Source organism: Poecilia reticulata, chromosome 6, assembly GCF_904066995.2.
Source record: "Poecilia reticulata chromosome 6, P_reticulata-male-v2, whole genome shotgun sequence".
Taxonomy (NCBI): Eukaryota; Metazoa; Chordata; class Actinopteri; order Cyprinodontiformes; family Poeciliidae; genus Poecilia; species Poecilia reticulata.
The window spans coordinates 1666621-1691497 of NC_088835.1; the positions used below are offsets into that span (position 1 = coordinate 1666621).

Genomic DNA, 24877 nt, shown 5'->3' on the forward strand with positions numbered 1-24877 from the left:
GGCTCAGGTTATAACAGGAAATAGGATTAGCTACCACAATTATGCGGATGATACACAGCTCTACATCACGGTGTCATCAGGTGACTCTGAACCCATCCAATCACTGAATAGATGCTTAGAACAGATCAATGTGTGGATGTGCCAAAACTTTCTCTAGCTGAACAGAAACAAAACTGAAGTTATTATCTTTGGACCTAAAGAGGAGTTTAGGTCATGAGTCAACACTTTGCTACATTTAGAGTAATTATTCTTCAAATTGAAATAGCGTAGTTGCATTTGAATTGTTTTGTATTTTGGTCACAACACCACTGTGTGTCCTGTGTGAGGATATTTGAGGTACAACCAATCAATTTGATAGTGATGTCACAGGAAGAACTGGACTGAAATACAAATCATGACCATGAGTTTATTCATGTGGACATTGATGATTCAGTGATTATTTATGATTCTACTACTTTTCCCTGTGCTAATGCATAGAATCAGCATAGAGTCACACTGTGGTTGGCAAATTATTAGCAAGTAGATAAATCGCTGTGCTTTAACTTCAGAATACCGATTGGAACTTTTACATAAATCAAGTTAAAAAGAGCTTAAGCTATCATTCCACATTAACCGAGCTCTAAAAAAAGACATTTACAGCTCAGGAAAAAATTGAGTGGTTTTAAGAAACCACTTAAAATGATCAGTTTCTCTGATTTACTTTTTAGAGGTATATGACTAAAATGAACATCATTCTTTTATTCTATGAACTACTGACAACATGTCTCCAAAATTACAAGCAAAAGTTTGTATTTATTTGCAGACAATGAGAAATTGTCAAAATAACGAAAAAGCTTTCAGATCTCAAATAATGCAAAGAAAACAAGTTAATATTCATTTTGAGACAACAATACTAAAATTTGAACTCAGGAAGAGTTCAGAAATCAAAATTTGTTGGAATAACCATGAGGTTTTCAACGGGTTCAGTGCAGTGGACTCTTCATTTTTCCAGAGTGGTACGTCATTTATTTATAAAAACATGTTTGTTGACTCATGACCTAAACTGATTAAAAGAGACCGTTAAAAAGGCAATAATTTAATGCCTTGAAATTTACAAACTCCTGCTCTTTCTGAAACTCCACCTTCAGGAAGTCATCACAACATGGCTACTCTATTAACCCTTTAATAATGTTTTTACCAGCATTGCACTGAGAAGTAGCTCATAATGAACTCAGCAAATGCGTAGTTCCAGGTGTTTGCTAATTGCTGCTGGCTAGTCTGAAGGGTCTGAATGGGGGAGTCATAGGGGAGAGCTGTCAGGATCAAGAAAACACTCTAGGGATGATTTTCTTCTACTTGATTTGAATAATGTATGTTTGAACTGAACTGTGCATGCACCACAAGTGTTCTGTTGACAATCTTTCAGTTGTCATGGCACCCAACTGAAAGATTGGGTGCCATGAGAAGATAAACCGCCATGTAGTTTCCACTTTTAAAGAGAAACCCTGGGATTCTTCAGCTTACGACATAAATATTCTCACTCAAGACCTGCACAGAAGTGAATAAGTCTCACAAATTCATGTGACAAATCGTCTTATACCCTTGTTAGATCCATCGTCACACATCAGCAGACACATGACTGCAAGTCAAAGTAGCCCAAGCTTTCATTTGCTCACGAGCACAGCGAGAAACATTTCAGAGAGCGGGAGAGCAAGTTACAAAATACCAGAGCCACACTCATTTCGAATGTGGCACTATGATCCTCTGGTGACGTGTGGCTGTTGTTCACGGGATCCTTCTTCCCATCTGCAGTCAGTTGAGAGCTTTAATCCCATCCGGTATCGTCACTGAAAGCCAACAGAAGAAACGACACTCTGTCTTACCTCTGTTACCAGAATGCATCCCACTAAAGAAGAGAATATTGAGCTGGGACTCGATCCTGCATTTGGGGTAAGTGAAATGTCATCTGGATTCTCTTTAAAAGTTTCACCGGTGCTTTGTGACTAGAAACTTTAAGTTCAAACTAGCAACATCATAACGTTACTAATCAGGAATTTTTCTTTTAAATTTCATTTTAGTTATTTTTTTAATACAATGGACAGAGGGGTAAAATAAGTACAGAGTGGAGTAAAGGCTAAAAGTAAGCCACAGTGGAATGCAGTGACTAAAGCATGAATGAGTTTCACCAAGCATAAGAATATTCTAGTAGAATTGATTTTAATGCTTTCAAAACATGGGTAGAGAGGGTTTTTTTCAATCTAGATGCCAGATTTAAAGTATTAAAAAGCTAAAACATGAACCCCCAAAATAGACAGTAATAAATACAGCTGGACGTGCAGAAAAGTGTGAACATTATGTTTCACAGTGACCTAAATCTGTATACACACACATTATGGAAACTTTTCCTCCTTATGAGGAATAAACAATTGTTAGGGTTATACCTCAGGGTTAGATGTAGGCCAGAATATGGGACAGTTATTATGAATAAGCTAAAAGGACCTTTGAATAAAATCATTTTCAGTCAGTTTTATGGCCTCCATGGTGACATGAACCCCACTGTGAGTGTGGGAATGGAGCAAAACAGACTGCCTGGGGTGCACAAGTGTTCACAGCTGAGTCAGAGGTTGATATTTTTCTTTTTTTTTTCTTCCCCCAACAAACTTTTTAAGTTCTTCCGATGACAGGGAACATAAATACTAGAACACAGATGTGTGAACATGGCAGGCGGTCAACATGTGTACAGCAGCACAAGGTCTTATCTACATCCTCAACTGACAAGCAGAACATTAGGCTTCCAAATGCTGAGTTAGTCGTTAGACAAGACAAAATGAGCCAATGCAAAATATCGAGTTGGTTAGAACAAAACAAAATGTTACCAATTTTTCATGGAGAATTAAAAGTCTCTAATCCTGCCTGGTACACAAGGCAGGATTTAATTTATTTATTCATTTATTTCAAACTGTTTTTTAAAAACAAAGAAAACGGCTAACAAGAGAAAACATGGATACTTAACTAAGAACAAAAATAATTAGCATACCACTGCTTTTCTGTTTGAAAAACAGTAGAAAGAAGTGAACACTTATTTAATCTCACCCGGTATTTCAATTTAATGAAATATATTGCGGTAACACTTTATTTGAAGGGGTGTGCATAAGACTGACATGACACTGTCATAAACATGACATAACACCAGGAAGTCTTTATGAATGTCTATGACAGTTGTCATTAAGTCTCATTTGGTAAATAATGACACTTTTAATGCAAATCCATTAAAAATGCCAACTTTGCATTAAATTAACATAATTTACAAACTCATGCAAAGTTGGGACTTTTAATGGACTTTCAATGCAACTTTTAGAGCAACTTTGCATTAAAAGTGTCATTATTTACCGAATGACACTTCATGACAACTGTCATAAACATTCATAAAGACTTCATGTTCATTACAGATGTTATGTCATGTTTATGACAGTGTCATGTTAGTCTTATGCACACCCATTCAAATAAAGTGTTACCTATATTGCTTACCATAAATTTGTACTTAAGAACAAATTATGGTATTTGTACAACCTATTCAATTTACTGTGCTAATTTATGTAATATCATTTACAGATAAATGATATTACATAAAACAAAATTAATACAAATTGACTCTCATTACAGGACAAGAAAACTGACTGACCAGACTGTAATGATAGTAGTAATAATGACAATTGTAAATAATAACCGGACACACAGCGTCAGAATAATTTAATATTGAAGGCCAATTTTCATCTTAGTTATAACAGGTGTGGTAGTAGTTGTACACACACCATCACAAATGGATTTCCCTCACCAACATTCAGACATCAGATAGGAAATCTCAGTAAACCTCTCTAGACCAAACGTGAGTTCAGAGTAAGCAAACGTGGCTGACTGAGAAGAAGCAATGGCAATAGTTTGTGGACGATGCTTAACAGAGAAAAGGCAATACCAAGACATCTACCAAAGTTTCCCATGTGCCCTAGCAATTATTTTGTCTTCTGTGTATTTTGGATTCACCTCAGTGTTTCCGTCATCTCACTTTCTGATTAGCTAAACGTCACATTGAGGCTGTGTTTGGTCGTTCTAGACAACCAAACACGTTGTATATCCTTGATTTACATCAGAGCGGTCCTGTCGTCCTTCCCAGCAGATCAGGTCACTGTTAACACACCACACATGACACATTATTTTAAGGGTCATTTGGATAATTGGACCATCCTTGGGATTGCAAAAAGGGGAAAATTGTGACAAAAATTGGCATTAAAATTTATTGTAAATGTGTATTGAAAAACTTTATTTTTCAGAAACACAAAAAAGGTTTTTTAGAGGTGAAGCAGTTCATTTAGCTTTGATAATTCAAAATATTTTCCATTTACATCAAAATTGTTCATTTCTAAAAGGCTGATAGAAAGCAGAACACCAACAGTTGGCCAGTAACTACATTCTCATTGTGTAAAACTGATGTCCTCTCTTTCCTTTTTCATTGGTAAAATATAATAACAATATATAAAAGTGGTGGAGTTTTCTTCAAAGCTTTAGTATCCAAGTCTTGAGAACAGTAATATTAACACTATGAAGACACTTAAGTGACTCAATTAAAAAAGTCAAGGAACGTTCTCCAAAGTCCTGATACTAACTTGATTATTTGACTCTGGTAGCTGAAGCAGAGACACATCTGAAGGTTCCAGGACTCCTGATTAACTTAGTCATCAATTATTCTATTGATTGTCCTGATTGATACATTTTTCATTTAAGATTTTTCTCAAGACTTTTCATTTAAGCCTTTTTTTATACAATATTAGAAATATGATTAAAGATGCAAATAAACAATTATGTTTATTTTTTTAAATGAAAATATAATTTGCATTGCCTAAATCGCAGCAGCAGCAGCAGCAGCAGCAGCAGCAGCAGCAGCAGCTGCAGCATTCCTTCAGTGAATCTGAACCAGGTGAAGCTAAAACTGCCACTTGAGGAGTTTTCAGTAGAATTTACAACGGCTTGCAAAAGTATTCACACCCCTTGAACTTTTCCATATTTTGTCAAACTGCAACCACAAACATCAATATGTTTTGTTGGATTTTTATATGATAGACCAACACAAAGTGGTATACTGATGTGATCTAGAAGGAAAATTACACACGATTTGAAACATTTTTAACAAATAAAAAGCTGCAAATGCAAAATTATTTGACTCCCTTTTCTCTTGAGAGCAGTCAGTTCCCTTCAGAAGTTGCCTGATCACTGAATAAATCCCACCTGTGTGTAATTCAATCTCAGTACAAACGTGGCTGAATACTTTTGCGCGCCACACTTTTGAGGTTTTTATTTGTCGAAAAGTTTTTGCATCATATATAATCTGCCGTCTGGATCACAACTGTATACAGTTTCAATGAAATATGTTTGTGGTTTTAATATGACAAACTATGGAAAAGTTCAATGGGTAGGAATACTGCTGTACAGCAAGCTGCTGTATTTAGAGACAAAAAGTATTATTGTAAATTCAAAATCTACATATTCTTAGTACAGTTTTGACTTAATTACTGACCTGATGGCATTTGTCTGTCGGTAAATTGAATTTTTTGAGTCTGTACACTTCACTTAACAATTAATTGATTACTAAATTAGTTGACGATTAGTTCAATAGTCGATTCATCGCGATTGTTGAAATACTCATCCTGTTATTTCTATTGTGACAAATCACTTTAGCAGTAGAGGAAAATGGTCTCTCAAGGTATCAAGCTAATCTCATGAGCTGAGGATGTATTTTATTTCTGTAGAAAGATTTGGTGTGCTGCAACTAAAAGAGTTCATGACAAGCAGAGCTACAAGTACAAGTAGGAAAAATTGCTGTTCAAGACACTAAAAACTGTCAATTGTAAAAATGAACAGAGCAGGTATTTTATAGTTATTTAATGCGTACTTCACCCCAACTCCTCTGCTGTGTTCAGAGCTCTGCTCTATTAGGCAGCGGAAATGTTTGTGTGTTCAGCTCGGCACACACAGATGTTACATAAGAATCTCTACCACGATTGATTCATTCACAATGAGCTAACAGTATTGATAATTGACTACTGCTATAACACTACAACTACATAAAACTGTGAAAAATGATGTTTACGTACTAAAAAGCTTGTCACACACACAGATCTGAAGGCTCCTACAGTTTTGCTATCAACTGGTGTTTCTGCTCTTGCTACTCTCCTAGTTTGGTTCTTCTTTAGGAAAATCGAATCGAAACTAAGTGAACAAGCTGAAATTTGTGGAATTTCAACATTTTTACTTTCATTTCTTAGAGTTTAAGAGCTGCTTTAATGCAGCAGTGGGGCTCTTAATGACTCGTTGAGTTAAATGTTGTTGAAGTAAAGAAAACAGAGTGTGGGGTCTCGGGAATTCCACAGGTTCTCTTCACCGGGTCCAGGTTTCTGTTTTTCCCAGCGCTGTGTTCGCTGCCTGTCTCTGTTCTCCATTTCCCTGGAGCATGTGAACCTTTTCCAGGCTTCCTCTCCATCAGCCTTCCTGCTCTGTGAGCTTCTCATGTGCTCCAGGCGCTGCTCTCATGACAAACGCGACAACGTTTCTGCTGTTAGTGAATGAACAAATGAAGCAGCATTACTTGGTGTTTTATTCATTGCTCACTAGTGACACCTGCTGTTGCACTAAAACTGTGACGATCTTGTCGCTCAAATAAATCATTCATGAAAAAATATTAGAACACAGCAGTGTATGCAGTGTATAACAATAAGAATTTTTTTTAAATCAAACCCATGTAGGATCTGTTGAACCCAATTTAACTTTGTCATAATAATAATAATAATAATAATAATAATAATAATAATAATAATAATAATAATAATAATAATAATAATAATAATAATAATAATAGTTTAATTTACCTTTTTTTTTTACATAATCATCATTAATGCTATTTTGTTACATTTGGTCAAGTTCAGGAATGTCCTTTGAAGCACAATTATAAGAATAAAATAAATAAAGTAAAAACCTACATGTCTCTCTACCTAAAATAGATAAAAAATGTAAATAAGGAGTAAATTTTAACTCTTGACAGTTAGGAAAGTACACAAAGCAAAAGTGTATATATAAATAAATAAATGAAATGTATGTAAGCACAACAATATCTTAGACTACCATGACCTTTAGGAAACAATTGAGGTGCTAATAACTGCAGTTTTTTGTTTTCATATAAAAATTCTCACCATTTTAATTCAATTCAGCCAGTGCTCTACAATCAGGCATTTCTCTCTTGCACACCCAACTCAATTCAATTTATTTCTGTAACACCAGTTCACAAGTCACATACAAGCATAAATATAATCAATGAAATATTAATCGACAATCTAATGTGTAATAACAGCAAAATGTAATGTTTCAAAAACTGGGTTCTATGTCTTTGTATTTTTGTGTTTTTCTGATTTAAAGCTCTTAGAAATGCCATGTTGCTGAAATGTGCTATACAAATAAAATTTTATTTGATTTGATAAGTCACACATACATTCCAATCGATCCTACTTATCAAACAGTAAATTACGTTCAGTTAATAAACTCAAAGTAGTTTAAAAAATGTTCTGTCTAAGGAAACCCAACAGATTGTATCGAGTCATTCAGTCTTCCTGGACAAGCAAACAATCACCACAGTACTAAAACACGAAATCTTACCAAGTATTATGGTCTACTTTCTAGTGAAAATATCTCAGTACACTTAAAATAAGACTAAACTAACTTACAAGTAACTTTTCAGCAAGAAATAGGACAGTGTTTTGTTTTAAGTCAATAATTTCTTAATATTATTGAACCGGGAGCCAATGGGACAAGTACTTTTAATTTGTGTTATTTATGTTTTATTTCAAAGGTGATATTTTCACCAGAAAATCGACCAAAATACTTGGCAACATTTTGCGTTTTTGCAGTGCCGGGAAACAACATCACACTCACACAGGAGGCTTTACTGAATATATATTTCATCCTTAATTTAATTTAATCTGAATGCGCACTTGACAAAAACTTGGTGGAATGAATGACCTACTTCTCAGAGGGCGTTTTCTCCGTCTTTGAGATTCCTGATGATTTTGATCAAACTGAAGTGAAACGAGAACAAGCACAAATAGTAGCCTATCTAAAATTTCAGCTACTTTTTCTCTCTTAACCTTCTTTGTTTATGAGTAAATTAAATGATGATTTGAAAAGCAGTGGCTTGCTTTAGCTCTAATAATTGTTGCAAATAATGCAACAAATATGTGTGCATTCCTCTGTGTGTGTTCCCGCTATGCTTCAGTGCCGTCGGATGGCCAGTAGATGGAAGCAAACGTTTGCACATGCGACCTCCAGAGCCATTTTGTTTTTAGTTGAATACCTGCTGAGAAACTGTAACAATATAGTAAAAACAGAGAGAAAAATCCAGAACAATAAAGTAGACTGTTTCTGTTTGCCTCACCGGTTTAAATCATGTGTGTGACTTAAGTAATGATGAGATATAACTGAAGGTTCTCACCAGGCTGGATCTGATGATTTATGAAACATTCAGCCACATGGTTGCTTTAATCTGACACCCCGTCTTATTTTTTACCGAATCAAAAAGCTTTTTCCACAGAGAAATTATCAGTAAAGACTTTAGTTAGTTAATTTCCGGAACAGCACAGAACGTCCTAATGCATTACAGCAAACCTTGAAACATAACAAATAAAAAAAGAAAGGCTTCCTGTCATCAACGCTCTTCTCTCTCCACCATTTTCCTGTTTCCTATCCCTATAAAACAGCTGCAACGGAGTTTCACGGCCTTTAGGAAACCTATTCCAAATTCACCAAAGGGTTTGTAAACTGGAAACCTATTTTTGTGCTTATTTCCATGTCAAAACGTGTTTGGTGGTTTGTCAGGAGTCAGAGACAAAGCAGAAGAACTTTTCAATGAACATCTTCCACACAAACAACGCAAGTTAGCTTAAAAATGACTATTTTCAAAAGATGGAAAATGTTTTGTTTTTTTATAAAAATTACTTTATAATTACTTGAAATAGATAATATAATTTTACCCCAACAATTCTAATTGAAATCTGAAACACATGCATGTTCTAAAAACATATGCTAATAAAAAACGTTCATCAAGACAAAGACAAGAACAGTAAAATCATTCCCCAGTAACAAATCACCCACAGCCACCACAGCTTCTTTTTAGATGGAGTCCCTTTGCCCCATGCAAAGTAGCTGTTTTCATTATAAATGTGTGCAAATCTTTATTTACTGCTCGTGTAAAAAAGACACAACTTTGCAATTCTGCTGTTTCCATCCATCCATCCATCCATCCATCCATTTTCTTTACACCCTTGTCCCTTGATGGGGTCAGGAGGGTTGCTGGTGCCCATCTCCAGCCAACGTTCCGGGCGAGAGGCGGGGTCACCCTGGACAGGTCGCCAGTCTGTCGCAGGGCAACACAGAGACACACAGGACAAACAACCATGCACACACACACTCACACCTAGGGGCAATTTAGAGAGACCAATTAACTGACAGTCATGTTTTTGGACTGTGGGAGGAAACCGGAGTACCCGGAGAAAACCCACGCATGCACAGGGAGAACATGCAAACTCCATGCAGAAAGACCGGGGCCGGGAATCGAACCCAGAACCTTCTTGCTGCAAGGCAACAGCTCTACCAACTGCACCACTGTGCAGCCCATTCTGCTGTTTCCATTAAATAAAAAGTAAATTAAAATAACATCAATAAGATTCTTCATACGATAAGTTACTAAAAATCATGACAGCGACTGATGTAACATGAGCTATGCTGTATATTCATACTTCAACCAAATCATGGTTGAAGTATATAATTACCAAATCATGGTTGAAGTATAGCAGGGCCAATGATGACTCATCATCTATCAGCCATCAGAGGAGACGTCTTTTTTAGCTGTTGGCGCAACAAGCCCCGCCTACTTGGGAGCCGCTACATATGCCCTGATTTAAGGGGAAATTATAATCTGTGGTTTCAACACATTTTAATGACACACAACTTTTCATGAACTGTGTGATGCTGTGAGAGCTCTGGTGGAGCCAACTGAACATTGGCTGCAAAATAACAAAAACAAACCATCATCCTCCTGCCATTTTCCGTCGTGTTCTTTGTGGTTTTCGTCAGTAGAAACATCTGGCTGTTGATCACATGACTCGTGTGATGAAAAGTGTTTCATTGCAGTTTTGTGAAAAACATCTATTTTGATACCACAAAAAAAAAACCTTGTCCCATTGCAAGAACGTTTTATCAAAAGAAATGTGTTTTATTTTTTTCTAAATTGTCGTACCATTTTCTTGCTTTCAGTTTGCACAATTTTTTGGTTAATGGAAATGCAGATGTATAGTTGTCATGATTTCAGTTCCACCTTGATTCTTTTTGCTGATCTTCTGCTGATTGCTCATAGCACTCCATTTTTAAACACCTTCTCTTCACCTGCTCAGTGTGAGACTGTCTGATGCCTTCAAGCTCTGGTTCATGAGCCAACAGTTTACTGGCCCTGCTCGTCTCACACCACTTCTTTTTGCCTTGTCCTTACCGGTATGACAGGAGAGTTTATGAGCTGCCATTGCCAAACCTTGCCTGACTCTGACCCCGTTTCAAGCCTGTTGTAATTCTGGATATTTTTCCCCTCTAGCCTGAGACCCTCCTGTGCATGACCCTGGACAGTTTATGAACCATGAATAATTGGCTTGTGGACGCAATTATCTCTGCTCAGTGAACATCTCTGAGGCCCTCAAGGCTAGTCTATCACACATCCTCCAGCCCTGCAGAAGCTGGATTCTTGGACCTTGTAAATCCCTGATTCCTGGTAAATCTCCTTTTTGTTTTCCCTGTGTCCGGGTTCCCATCCAGTCTTGTCACTCATCTTTGTTTTTTTGTATTCCGGGACCACTTCAATGCCATCCCGCTGTGTTTGGTAATAAATCTTTTGGAAATCTTCCCCATCCTGGTTTCTGGCTCTTAAATGTAAATGTTACAATGATCTTCAGCAGTTGTAATCTCTGTCTCTGCTTCAGCTAACATTTAGTTAGTTTTTGCTATTTCCCCCTTGATGTCACTTTTCGAAAGCCCTCGATTCTTTGAGAATTGTCAGACTTACCTCTTTGTTGTTGTCCATGCAGTTAGCTATCTGCCTTACAAAGACCATTAGCACTTAGATTTGGTCATTCTGCGTTCTGCCCTGGTGAGCTTTTACGTCTAGGATGACTTCTAGGACTGAGAGATCTGAGGTTTTCTAAGCTGCCTTCTGCCACCCGGAAGTTCTCCCCTGTAAAATGTTTAAAGTTCAGGATTTTGTTGAACGTAACTCAAAACTTTGATGTGGTTCCTGCATACTTTCTGCACTTTTTCAGATTTTCATGTTAAATGAAATTATGCTAAGTGTACATGTGGAACCAGTTTTGGTAAAAGGAATGCAAATATTAAATGTTTCAAATGCTTAAGACATTGTTTGCAGCAACATCTTAGAATACACCAAAGAGTTTCCATATAATCTCTTCCAGAAGTGTGTGTGTGTATATGATGTAATAAATATAAGTTTTGTGTAATCAAGTTTTCATTTTCAAAACTTAGTGTTTTGTTACAAACAGTGTGTATCCCATAAGGTTTCCTAGACATTGTGGTGGCTCTGGTTAAGTGTGTTAAAATATATATTATCATTGCACAATACATTTCCACAGTTAATTACAAAATTAACTTTCCTGGGTGTGAGAATCCGTCCATTAGCCCATCGTAGGCGTTTGTACTCATGGATATCTAAGGATTGAGCCTGGGATGTTCTAAGCAGCTCTGTACTATAAATGTGCACTATTACGTAAAATCAACTTGTACATAATAGTTTTACATCATGTAATTAGGTTATTCCCTCATCAAAAACATACCTGGAGTGTTGCAGTGATTGTTCCATGTATATTTGAGAACTCTTTTAATATCCTGTGGCAACCATTCAGCAAAATTGAGCGCTGCCTTTGAGACTCAGCCTCCAGGACCTGCGGTTTCCGAGCCCCCGCCTCACATAGCAATCCTCCCCTGCAACTTCCAAATCAGCTCCTTCAGACTAGCCGGCAGCAATTAGCAAAAACCTGCGCATCTGCTGATCTCATTATACGAGCTCCCTCTCATGGGAACAACCATGCTTGTAAAAATGTCATTAAAGGGTTAATAGAGGAGCCATGTTGTGATGACTTCCTGAAGGCAAAGTTTCAAAAAGAGCAGGAGAGACAGAGGCCCGATTTCCAGGCATTAAATTAAGAAGGAAAATGTCTTTTAAGTCATATTTCATATGTAAATAGCATTTTTATAATAAGTGAAGTATTTTAACTTCAGTTACTTGATTGAGCTATGAAATGGCCCTATCTGTCTGGAAAACATAAAATATTGCCTCTTTAAAACAAAACAAAAAATGTACATTGTGGCTTAAACTGAAAAAATATAAAAATGTATGTTCAAACTGAGAGCAGGTTTTGTCTATTTCTTACAAGCTGCATCTGATTCCAATAGATCTAAGACAGTTTACTCCAGGAATGCTAACAGAAATTGCATATGGGGTTGGTTACCATTGGCAGCTTGGTTGGGCTGAAGATGTGTTGAGATAATAATATGCAGGTGAAGCAGGAAGAGGTGAAGAAGGTTTCCCATTACTCCTGAGTGGGACTGCTTCACCGAAAGTTCAGGTAATGAAAAGTGTTTCTGAAATGATTTTCTAATACGTCTGAGTTCCTCTTAGAAGAGCAATCTGACTTTCTCTCCATTTTCATGTTTCAACAACAACAACAACAACTCACAGTTTTCCCATCACTGTTGGGTCTGTGTCTGATCAGAGGCACAAAACTCTGAAAAGTCAAAACCTCCAGTACAGAGGGGAGGACTGTCAGCCTGGAGTGGCACACCAGGCTGGGCTGGGAATGGTGGAACGTTCCCATCCACTGATGGTGGTGAAAGACTTGGAAAGATTTCAAAGTCCAAATATCCAGCTCGGACGGGAGGACTATCCTTTATCATGATATGTGTGGTCTACACCAGTTTGCAACCTCTACTTCTCTGAGTAATGTCAACATCTGACAAAATTACACTTTGTGTAGCTATGTTCATTCACTCCAAACCAGAAACACACCTAATAAGCATTTTCCTTTCTTTCTGCTTTTCAACATTCTGAAAAGTTCGCTCTTTTCAGAATGGTGGGTTCTATGCTTTCGGTACAGAGGAGGATCATTGAGCATTCTTATTCAGGTATTTCAGCCCTTGTCTTTCTAAGTGATTTCTTAAATCTACCAGTCTGGAAATAATCAGTCTATGTAAGATATTACAATTTGTTTAATAACTTGAAACAATTACATATGAGTAAAATCAGAAAAAACGAAACAAAACAAAATAACAACAACAGAAAAAACAGTGAATATGTAAGGGGATCTGAATTCATCCTCCTCATTTGTGGTTACAACGTGAGGCAGTAAAGTTTGTGAGAACGGTTTCTGTCGGTCTCCGAACTTTGGCATCAACTGTGACAACACGGTCTGGTTGAGCTAAAAAAGGTCTTTCAAAAGCCTTAAAGAACAAAGCTGTAAGCCAATTGGAACAACTTGTTTTGTTGCAAAACCTGTAAAATAAAACTGTAGAACAGCAAAAACATATCAGCTTTTTTGAACCAAAGCTGGGTACATGTAACCCTCCTTCTGTTGGGTTAGATCAAGCTCAGAACAACCTCCATGTGTTCTGCGAGTTTTTACCCCATTTATTTACTTTTTTTTTTTTTTACTTGACTTCGCTGAAAATAATTTCACGTTCCAACATGCAGATAAAAAAAGTAAGTTCCAATAAATATTTATAAGACAAATATATTTTGCCAATCAGTCATTTCCCTTTCCAGGAAGAATCTGCATATCTGCATACACTTGGTTCCAAACCAAGCAGTCAATGAAAGCTTAAATTATTCAGTTTATTCAGTGAAAGCAATCAAAAAGACATAGTAGACACATTTTATTGTCATTCAGTTGTGTATTTAAAATGTACAATCAAGTAATTTTTTGTTAATAATAAAATGAATTGTTAATAATAACAAAAACTATCAAAAATCAAACCAATTGTTGAATATTTGAATGTGATAAGTGCATCTACTTGCCCATTTCTCCTTCTCTGAGTTCTCCTCCTATGTTTTAAATGTTGAGACTAAACCAGCAACAAAGCCAGAGCAGAATTCAAGACAGTCACAGCTCTTTTCTTGGTTTGGAAAAAGGCTTAGACTGGAATTCATCACCTGTTTACCTTTTTTTCCGGCTGTGTTTATTTTCAAGGGCAGTGACGAACAGCCACAGCTAACCGACCCTGTGGAGCCACACACCGATGAGCCTCTACGACAGACGGTAGACAAAGGTGTCAACTTGGTTTACTCCCTGAATGACAGGCCCCCGTGGTACCTCTGCATTCTCCTTGGCTTTCAGGTAAATGAATACCAGCTTATCACTTTAAGATGAAACAACATATAAAATAACATGAGTCCCTATAGTGGGTTTTATTCATTTGGTAAAGGGTAAGATATCCTGTATTACGCTTTGTCAAGTTCAGAGAGAACCCCACAGCGCTTCGCGCTGCATTCAGCCATTCACCCATTCACACGCTGACGTGATGGTGGCAAGCTGCTGGATTGTGGCTCAGCTTCCTTGGCTCAGTCTGTCTGAGGTGAGGCTGCCAAGTACCGATGTCCAGCATTTTCCCTTTCAGTTGTGACATGTTGGGGGTCTTCTTGCATGTACAGCCTCATTAAAATCACTCAACTAAAATCAAGACCTGAGCTTTGAGTTGGACCAAGTTATTTCATAGTTCTAAGCCAGTCTCTGTCGGTATGTTTTGGATCAGTGTCATGTTGCAAAGATGAGTTTTTCTTCAGTTATTTGCTTTTTTTTATTCATATACAGCACATGGGTACGTCTCATATTTTTCTCCAACACCCTCAGAAACACGGTAGAAGTAATGGTGGTTTATATGATCAATATCTGGCAAGTTCTGCTGCAGCAAAATTTTATACTTCTTGATTTGTAGGAGATTTTTGTTTTCCTGCAATGTTGTATTTGGTTTATAATAATTTCACTGTCTACATTTTTGCGGCAAACCTCGATCTGAATTTTTTTTTTTTTCTAGAAAGCTGAGATTTCCTCCCTTAAACTTGTGAATTCTCTTCCATTCTAGCCTAGTCCAGGTCATGTGGTGACATTTTAGGATCTTTTGAAACTTTTAGTTTCATGCTGTAACCTTGGTTAGAAGGCCAGACATTTATAACATTGACAGTTGTTATGGATGTCATTCAACTGTCTGATTTGAAATAATGTTGATATGTCTTTAAATCCATTACTACACTCATAAGCTGCTACAGTCCTGACAGACAGCCCTTTTGATCACAGTTAGAATATCTATATCAATGTGTTATTTTATTTTAATTTTTTTTATTTCACACACACACACACACATATATATATATATATATATATATATATATATATATATATATATATATATATATATATATATATATATATATATATATATATATATATATATATAAGCTAATACAAAGATCACTTTGTATTAGCTTGGCGAATACAAAGTGATCTGTATTCGCCAAGCTACGCAGACTCGTTGCCACAGCAACTGACAACAATGCCACTTAATGTGTTTCTGATCGCTCCTCCGCACACAAAACACGATACACACACAGTTAGTGGCAAAAGACACTGTACATTATATACATAAGCGAAATTATGGAGAATCAGTCCATATATTAAATGTTTCTTAGCCATTTTATTGCTGGCGTACAGACAGGACGAACTTGCTCCCATGTGTCCAATATTACATAGAAACAGTAGATCATCTAATTTTTCTTCTGGCTCTTCTTGCAAACTAATAATTCTGCAGGTTTTTATTGTTCCGATGCAATTAGATCTGCGTTACTGTAGTGTGGTACACCCACAGCATTCTTTCTGTTGTGCTGTTTAAAATCAATCAGCAAACACATTTTTTTTTTCTTAAACTCACTGAACAGACTCCAGCATGTCTGTGCGTTTACCACATCAGATTAAGTTCCCATGTGAAACCCTAATGGGTTTAATGCAAGCACAAGACAGCTACTGTGACATTGTTGTTTTGGTTTTTCATTTTCTTAATATGCATGCGGCCCTTATTGTAAATTCTTAAAGCACATTACAGACATGTAGTATTCAGTGCATTTTTTTTTCTGTATGTATTAACTTTATCAAAAATTTTGGAAAAATTAACAAAGTCTGTCAAATCTAGAATTGGTTATGATGATTTGTTTTGAAGTACTTCAAAACATAAACAAAAAATTGGAATAAAGGTCAAAAGACGTTAAAGGTTAATTTGTTATATCAGAGCGGTATGGATAAGGTATTGGAGAAATGACGTGACATTGTGTCGTGCTTGTGCTTACACAAGGATATCAGAGGACCAGCGGGTCATGAGTTTGTTTCAGAGGTAAACAACCATGACATTTGAATCATGCCGTAAAACTAGTTGCAAGGAGGCACAACAAAATGGATAAACATTGGTCATGAATCAGCGATTAGATATTTTTAGAGCTTAATTGTTCTGCCCCAGGCTGGAAGTTGGAAAATTCTTAATTAGTTTTAAAAAGTTCTATAGTATTAATTTCTCTGTATTTTATTTTGAAAGAGAATTTTGAGATATTAGTGCATTGTGGGTAGCAGAGGCAGTTGCAGTTCACAGAGAGAAAACCTGCCTGTTAATGTATGAACTTCACCTCCTGTGTTGTCAATCTTTTCTTACGCCTCCGAGAACAATGGCTGTAAGTTCAATCTATGTTCTGTTTGGTGTTATATGTTTTGTTAGTTTATTTTGAGATTGTTTTCCAAATGTGTTTATTCTAGAAAAGCCATATCCTGATAGTTTTTATTTACATAGCAACGGTTGCTACGTGACTGTTTCTTAACTGCAGCTAAGGTTAATTCTATTCAGACACTAGAAGTTTATTCTGTGTATTTAGAGCTGATGCATATTTTATTTTTCTGTTTCTTATAGTTTCACTCAACCTTTCATTGAGCTTTTCCACACCACTGCTCAAAGTTGTAAGTGTCAAGAAAACGTAATAAAGGAGCAAGACGCTCAGCTTCCTGGCTCATGAAATTGAGTTTGGCTTGCTGTTGATCTACGTTAAACACAGAGTATCTAACATGTAGTGATAACAGTACATTAATCATTTCAGCTTTGGCCCTCCGCAAGGCCCCCAGATGAACCACAGATGAGGAAGCAATGCTCATATCCTCTTAGCTTTTCCTTATTTTGTCATGTTACAACTACACCCTTCAAACAATTTCATGTGATATGGATTTTACATAGTAGGAGAACATATTTATTCCCTTATGACTGAATTTATATCCAATTTTACAAAAAATATTGTTATTTCTGTTTCTGATGTCAGTCAGATGGTGAATTTCATAGCGATTATGAATTTGAATATTGCACCTACCTTTAGTGTAAATATGATTCTTATTAGGTCTGCTGGGCATTTAAGGTATGAAACATACTGTTCAATCTTGAAATTGAGTAAAAATATAAATTTCTGAACAACCACCATCTTTTTTTTTTTATCATTACAGTGTGTCAAATTTGGCTAAATATTGCAAAATGCACTAAAGAATCACATCTATACCCCCGGTTTGGTTTTGTTGAGAGAATAACGTTATACCATTATGTAATGCTCAAAAAAGTAGATTTTACATAATACTTTCCCCTTAATATGTAACTTGCATATGAAATCATACTACTTCATAATGATATTCAAATCCAGCAAACCTTTAGTAATAAAACTAAATATCAGTTTTATTTTTAAGTGTTGCAAGCAAAAGGTGGTGCCTTTAAAGGCCAGTTGTTATTAAAGGTTCTGCTGTTGATCACACAACTGGAGGCTCACCAAAGATCCTCATCTGATTCGTGATGAAATGTAATGGAAACCTGCTCAGCTTGAAAGTAAAAACATGCTTTTGTTCATCTGAGGACATTATTTTCTGACGTTTTTTGGCCTGCTTTAACATTTGCAGCTGAAAAAACACTTCTTCACAGTGAATTATTACCTTGCAGCACATTTTAATCTTTAAAGCCAATTGCACTTATTGTGATTATTGTTATACCGTTTTCATCTTATTAAATAGTAAGGTTGTTTACAGGCATATCAGTGTGCGTATCTTTTTCATTTGTGAAAGGTTTCTGTGTTTAATTTGGACAGAGTACGAGTGGTGGATATCTCATAGTGAAAACTATAAAGATGTCTTCAGTATCTGTCTCTTATCACAGGATGGTGCCTATCTACATGCGGTGTGGGAGAGTCATATTTCTTTTTTCACCTGAAAAGGAAAATAAGAGGAGCTGTAAATTCCCAGGTGGCTGACTCAAGCAAAGATAAAAGACTATGTCTCCATAATATCTGGATCCCCTCAGAGCCACAGCATACACCCGAAGACCAGGGCTTAGCACATGTTTTACCACACTAAATCACAGCTAGAAATAGGCTGTTATAAATCCAAAGGACATTCAGACCTCACGGTTCTCCAGTCACCTCATCATCAGTGAGGTCAACAGGTTGTTTTCTCCCTGAATCTAATCGGATGAGCTCTGCCTCCCACTTTCTCTCCGTTACTGTTAGAAGGTTCTGTATAAAGGGTGCAACGCCTTGTTAAAGTATTCCCACCTATTGAGCTTTTTAACTTTTAGTCTTGTTACGATAAGCTAGGATTTTATTTGATAATGGAAATATAACAGGAAGTAAAATTACTTGTTTTCAGTGCTGTAGTACGAATAAATATCTCACCAGCAAACTGCATTTTCTTTGCAAACTTGCATAAATTCTTTTGATATTCTTCTAGTGTTGAAAATTATTAAAATTAAAAGGGCAGTATGTATTTTCCAGATGCATAGTGCCATTTTACCCTACCTTTTATCTTTTACATTACTTTACTGAAAGTAACCATGCTCTTATAAAAATTCTATATTGACTTAAACATTTTATTTTATAATTTAATATCTTGAAATTGGGCCTCTGTCTCTTTTTAAACTCCTGCTCTTTCTGAAACTCCAGCTTCAGGAAGTCATTACAACTTTGCTCTACTAACAATGTTTTTAACCAGCGATTCACTGATAAGTAGCTCCTATAGTGAGCCACTTGTTCCAGCTCCTCCGGGGGAATCCCAAGGTGTTCCCAGGCCAGCCGAGAAACATAGTCCCTCCAGCATATCCTGGTTATTCTCTTGTGCCCCCTCCTGGTGGGACGTGCCCCGAACACCTCATCAGGGAGGCGTCCAGGAGGCATCCTGACCAGATGCCCGAGCCACCTCAACTGGCTCCTGTCGACGTGAAGGAGCAGCGGCTCTACTCCGAGTCCCTCCCAGATAACTGAGCTTCTCACCCTATCTCTAAGGGAGAGCCCAGCCACCCTACGGAGGAAACCCATTTCAGCCACTTGTATTCGTGACCTCGTTCTTTCAATCATGACCCAAAGCTCATGACCATAGATGAGGTACTAGGAACATAGATCAACTGGTAAATCGAGAGATTTGCCTTTCGACTCAGTTCTCTCTTCATCATTACAGACTGGTACAGCACCTGCTTCACTGAAGATGCTGCGCCAATCTGCCTATCATCTTCCCTCTTTCTTGAACAATATCCCGAGATACTTAAACTCCTCCACTTGTGACATAATGTCTTCCCTTCAAGACGATGGCCTCGGATTTGGAGGCACCGATCCTGATCACACTCGACTGTGAACCACTACAGCGAAATCCGTAGATCACAGCCTGATGAAGCCAGTAGGATCTCGTCATCTGCAAAAAGCAGAGGCACGATCCGAAAGCCATCAAAACAGATCCCCTGAACACCTTGGCTGCGGCTAGAAATTCTGTCTGTAATCCAACCCCGGATAAGCGGAAGAAGATGGATGGATGGAGAGAAACTGGGACGTATTCTTCCTTTTGTTGAAATAATTATAAGCACATTGGTTTGTCCAATCAGTACATTCTTGTGTTGCTAGCATGCAGCGCTCAGTAAGTTGTTCTTCTTGGTATTTCTTTAATTATATGTGCAGTACATAGTTAAAACAGTGTGAAAGAGACTTTGAGCTTTCATTATCCCAACACGGCATTTCCAGTGTGTCATGATCATGTTTTACAAATGTGAAATCGAATTTGTGCCAATCTTAGAAATTAATCCCAGATGTAAATCTATCATGATCTGCTATCAATCTGAAGTAATCCTCCAAACAGCCATCTAAAATATGCTGGCTTTGTTCGTGGGAGTTTAAAAAGTGCCTTCATTAATCTGCTCCAATTTATTACCATCTGTCTTTGGTTTGTATTTCCTTTTACACAAATTCTTTTTAAACAGTGGTAATCTTCACCAGCAGAGACGTCCTAACTCCCCTCAGCACACACAAAGGTTAAGCCTTAAGTGTGAGCTGAAAAAGTGCAAGATGTAGAGGAATTTCTGGTTTGAGTTTATACAGTCCTCCACTCACATTTTCCTTAGGTTATCTGGTTACTCTAGATTTGCCCGCATGCAAGACTGTCCGTCCTCTATGTTGTCCCCTGATGCACTGGTACAAATAAGAGAGCATCGATGATGGATAAATTGAACATAGCTTTTAACCTGTTGCCAGTTGTTGCCAGACATTTTTTTTAACTTACAGTAAAAGGAAAACTGTTACAGTGAAATTCCTTTTTGAGGATACTCCCACATCTGTGAACACAGCTGTACCTGAACTTGACCATGTCACGTAGTACTGTAGCAACCAGAAGCACTTGTTCTGTAACTGAAGTTTGAGGTCTTGTGATCAGTGCTAATCCTTCAACATCTCCTCTGTCCATTTTATCATTCATGATCCACAGCACTATGTCCTTGCCTTTGGCGGAATCATCGCCGTCCCATTGATCCTTGCCGAGCCTCTCTGCATCGCAGACAACAACGTGGCCAAAAGCCAGCTCATCTCCACCATATTCTTTGTGTCAGGATTGTGCACACTGCTGCAGACGACCGTTGGAACCAGGTAACAAAGCCCCAGTGAACCAGTAAGCCACCTGGCTTATGCAAAGCTCAGATACATAAACTGACACTTTCAAATGTATGTAAACTTCTTAGGAAGGTACTTACCTCAGTGTAAAAGGATATTTATCACTGTGCTGTGTGGGTGGGTTCCTGTTTGCTCTTTTTCCCCCTTTTTTTGATTGAAGCATGTGTAAAGTGAAGAAATATCTTACCTAACAATGCCTCCTCTGTGCTCAGGTATATTTGAACTTTTAACCCTTGCCCTGAGTGTTTCCTGCAACGATAGAGGACGCATTTACATTTTAGTGGTTTTTTTTGGGATTACCTGAAAGTAAATCTCTGTCCACCTCCATGTTTGCTTTGCGTTGATTTGGTGTGAGTCAGATTGCCACACAAATGCAAAAAGGAAGACTTTCTCTTCCAAGTCTAATCCCTGCACTCCCTTTACTGTACTCGGCTTTACGTGGCCATGTTTGAAGCTTTCTATTTAATTGCCAATAGTTTCTGTGACTAGAGTTTATTGAACTTCATAGTTACTACATATTTGCCATTCTGCCTCTGTGTGGGGACACAGTGTCAGAAAGTGCACATACACATCTGTGCACCAGTCAGCATGTGGAAATAACTAAAGCTTTTGTTCAAGTTCTCCACCTACATTTGTTGGCAAATACTTAAAAGGTCACAAGTGATCCAAGCAAACAGGTTGACAGTGAGTGATGGGTCAGTTAATCTTTATTTTCTTTGCATATGTTCAAATAGCTCTCTAACAACTGAAACATGTGTATCTCCAGTGCCTTGCAAAAGCATTTGCACATCTTGAACTTATTCACGTTTTGCCATGCTTCAGCCACAAACGTTAATGTGTTCTATTGAGATTTCATGTAATAGATCAACAAAAAGTACTTAGGAATTATAAAATGGGAAGAAAATGATGCACTGTTTTCAAAGCTTTTACAGAAAAAAAAATTAAGAGTAGCTGTGTTTCCATTGCAAATGTGTACAAAACTTTTTCAATATTCTAATAAAAAAAAAAAAAAAAAAGTAAAAATGTCGAAATTGTTGTGCTTCCATATAATATTAAAATCACACATGAATAAGTCTTCAATGGAGCGACAAGTTCCTTGGGAGGAGCTACGTATTTATGCAACGTTTTGCAAAATTGCTGTGGACAAACACAACTTGGGATGCACTGTGCATTGTCCCAGGAGGCCAGTGCCTACAAAGAAACATGTTTTTTTTTTTTTTTTAATTGGCGTATTTCCATTTAGCAAATTTAGTTTTATAATTCCAATTTGCCCAATGTCATGTGTCGGCAGCATTGGTGGGCAGCATTAACCGTCCAGACTCAGCCCTAGACTGGAAGCTATTTCTTTTATTTTTACCTCATAGTGACCAACGTTCTATTATTCCTATACAGTAAGGGCACCTGTACTTCCCGTATCCGTGCCCTCTGTCTCTTGCAGACAATTGCTTAACCATTGCTAACATGTCGTAACGTGTTTTTCCCGAGCTGCCTTTAAATGCAACATAACCGCCAAGATGGTCGCATGGCAGCGACGGAGAGCAAAGCCGCACACCGGTGTGCATTAGAAGAATTATGACAGCAAACTATAATATTTTCACACCATAGCAAACCAGCGAAAGGCAAATACCTTTGTAGATCCCTCTGCCTTCGAAACTAATCGAGTGAGTTGGGTAACGCTGTTGGATGCTGATAATGTTAGCTAAAATGGTGGCTAGCTAATGCCAATATGTCATATTAGGCTTGTTAACAAGAATATGCTATTAGTATTGTTATATATGTTCAAAAGTGATTAGTATTGGTTACATTTACTTGAGTGACGTTTTTGGAAAAAGAGGTACTCAGAGTTTTACTGCACTGTACTTTTTTTTCTTTTACTTGAGTAATATTATTGCTACTTTTACTTGAGTAGATTGATTTTTCATTTAAAGAAATTGGAAACCTTAGATTTCTGCAATATGAGCTAATGTTTGCAGATTTGAGGATAATCACTTGTTTATTTTGTATTAATAAATATGGTTATTTTATTTGAAATGTTTCATCAAGGTTTGTTTATGTATTTATATTAAAGTAAAAATTTATTTAGCCCCTCCACCCCTAAACATAAGCCAATGACCCCCCTACCTTACATAACTCTCTGGGGCTGTCTATTGTCTGATCATGTCACAGAGCACCGTTTAGTCCTTCGTTGGAAGGTGGTGTAGGTCAGGGGTTTGTAAACCTTTCTATGACATGTCCCCTGAAAGAGCTTTAACTTCTGGCTGAGGGCCTCCTTTGCACACCCACAGAAAATGCTACAAAATGTAAAGGAACATAAACTTTTAGACGTTTCACTATTCAATAATTAATACATTTGTTTAGCATACATTTTTCTTATACTTTCTGATTTTAGGTGGATATAAGTCTTTTGGTGGAAACCTTTATTATATGTGTGGCGACACTAGATAAAACTCAGATTTTGTGGAATTTTAGTTTTAATAAATTGCTCAACAACAACACCCTGGGAATTTCACCCAGAGAATATTACCTTTTGTTTAAGGCACACAGGTTCGGTGATGCAAGAATTGAAACATCTGAGACCATTTCAAATTTATTAAAAAACAAAAAAACAACATTTATTAAATTCTTTTTAAAATGTTCTTTTTAAAAACAGTTTCTTTTTAAGAATGAAACACAAAGGAAAACAAAGGAAATCAAAATAAGTGCAGTAGCTGAGGTTATCGGCAGTAGGGGACACTATGGGGACGGCATCCAAACACAGCAAATCGAAAGAAAAACCTTTAACACACCAGACGCAGTGAGACAATCCAAACTCATGAATCACAGCATGCAGAAGAGGAAGACACGGTCACCACACCAACACCGCCACCGACCTCAGCAACTGCAAAACAACAGAAGAAAAACCTTTAAACGTCATTAACCAAGATAACAATCTTAAACCTAATAAAAGGAAAACAATATCAGCCCGACTAAATAAAGAACAAAAAGGGCCATAAACAAAATAAGTAAAGAAATAAAAATGAACCAACAATAGAAAATACAAATGAAAAACATCAGGACCAGGCGTGGCCCTCTTGCCAGGCCACAGCAGGCGGTGAAATGGGCGCGGCAATGCCACACCCCAAACAAACACCGCTTCAATGAAGGCGGATAACGCCGCTGCAGTCCACCTTTAAAACGATTGTGCAGAAATCATGGGAGACGAACGCAGACAGAGCAGAGCAGAGCAGCAATGATCCACCAACACGCACACACACTCGCAGAACGAGGAAGAGAAGGAGTGCAGCGCAGTGGCGTTTTATATGAGGGGCCGTTTAGGACAAAATCTATGTTTTGTCTCTCACACACTCAAAAAATACTCAAATTGCTTATACACACTACTAAAATGTCACACACGAATACAAATTTATTTTATGTGTGAGAGGTGTCACGGAAGAGGCGGGGCATAATTTGGAGATCAGATCGCGAATTGAAGTTAGCTTCAAGTTAGATATTGGAGCGTAAGCAGCGTTTAACACAAGGTTAATCCGATTTATGAACGCTAATTTTGGCCAGCCGTTCTGGCCAAAATTAGCCAGAAATGAATGTTCTCTACCGAACGGTAGAGAACATTCATTAAGCGCTTGGAGGTTCACCTAGCGCTTATTCCGGCTATAACGCTGGTTCAAAGGCCGTTATCTCTGGCTCTATAACGTCGGTTCTAAGACCGCTTACTCCGGCTATAACGCCGGCTATAAGGCCGCTAACTTCGGCTCTAAAGCCGGAGTAGCTCCC

At 37.4% G+C, this 24877-nt stretch overlaps 1 protein-coding gene and 1 long non-coding RNA gene across 4 annotated transcripts in view; both read left to right on the forward strand.

Moving 5' to 3' along the window:
- Positions 1-1406: 1406 nt before the first annotated feature.
- The window catches only part of LOC103465623 (solute carrier family 23 member 2), a 63153-nt gene continuing 39682 nt past the window's right edge, over positions 1407-24877 (forward strand). Inside the window, exons 1-3 of one of the 3 annotated variants that reach the window (XM_081607612.1) lie at positions 1407-1929; positions 14316-14462; positions 20925-21082. In XM_081607612.1, coding sequence (XP_081463738.1) covers positions 1876-1929; positions 14316-14462; positions 20925-21082 — 359 coding nt within the window. In that variant the 5' untranslated portion in view covers positions 1407-1875. Of the gene's footprint in view, positions 1930-14315; positions 14463-16638; positions 16838-20924; positions 21083-24877 lie in introns of those variants that run through there. The other 2 variants (XM_008410623.3, XM_008410624.3) reach the window with 2 other exon arrangements.
- LOC145551885 (uncharacterized) lies at positions 7601-10966 on the forward strand. Its single transcript, XR_014087748.1, has 2 exons — positions 7601-10563; positions 10661-10966. It is a non-coding gene; the product is annotated as an uncharacterized LOC145551885 (long non-coding RNA).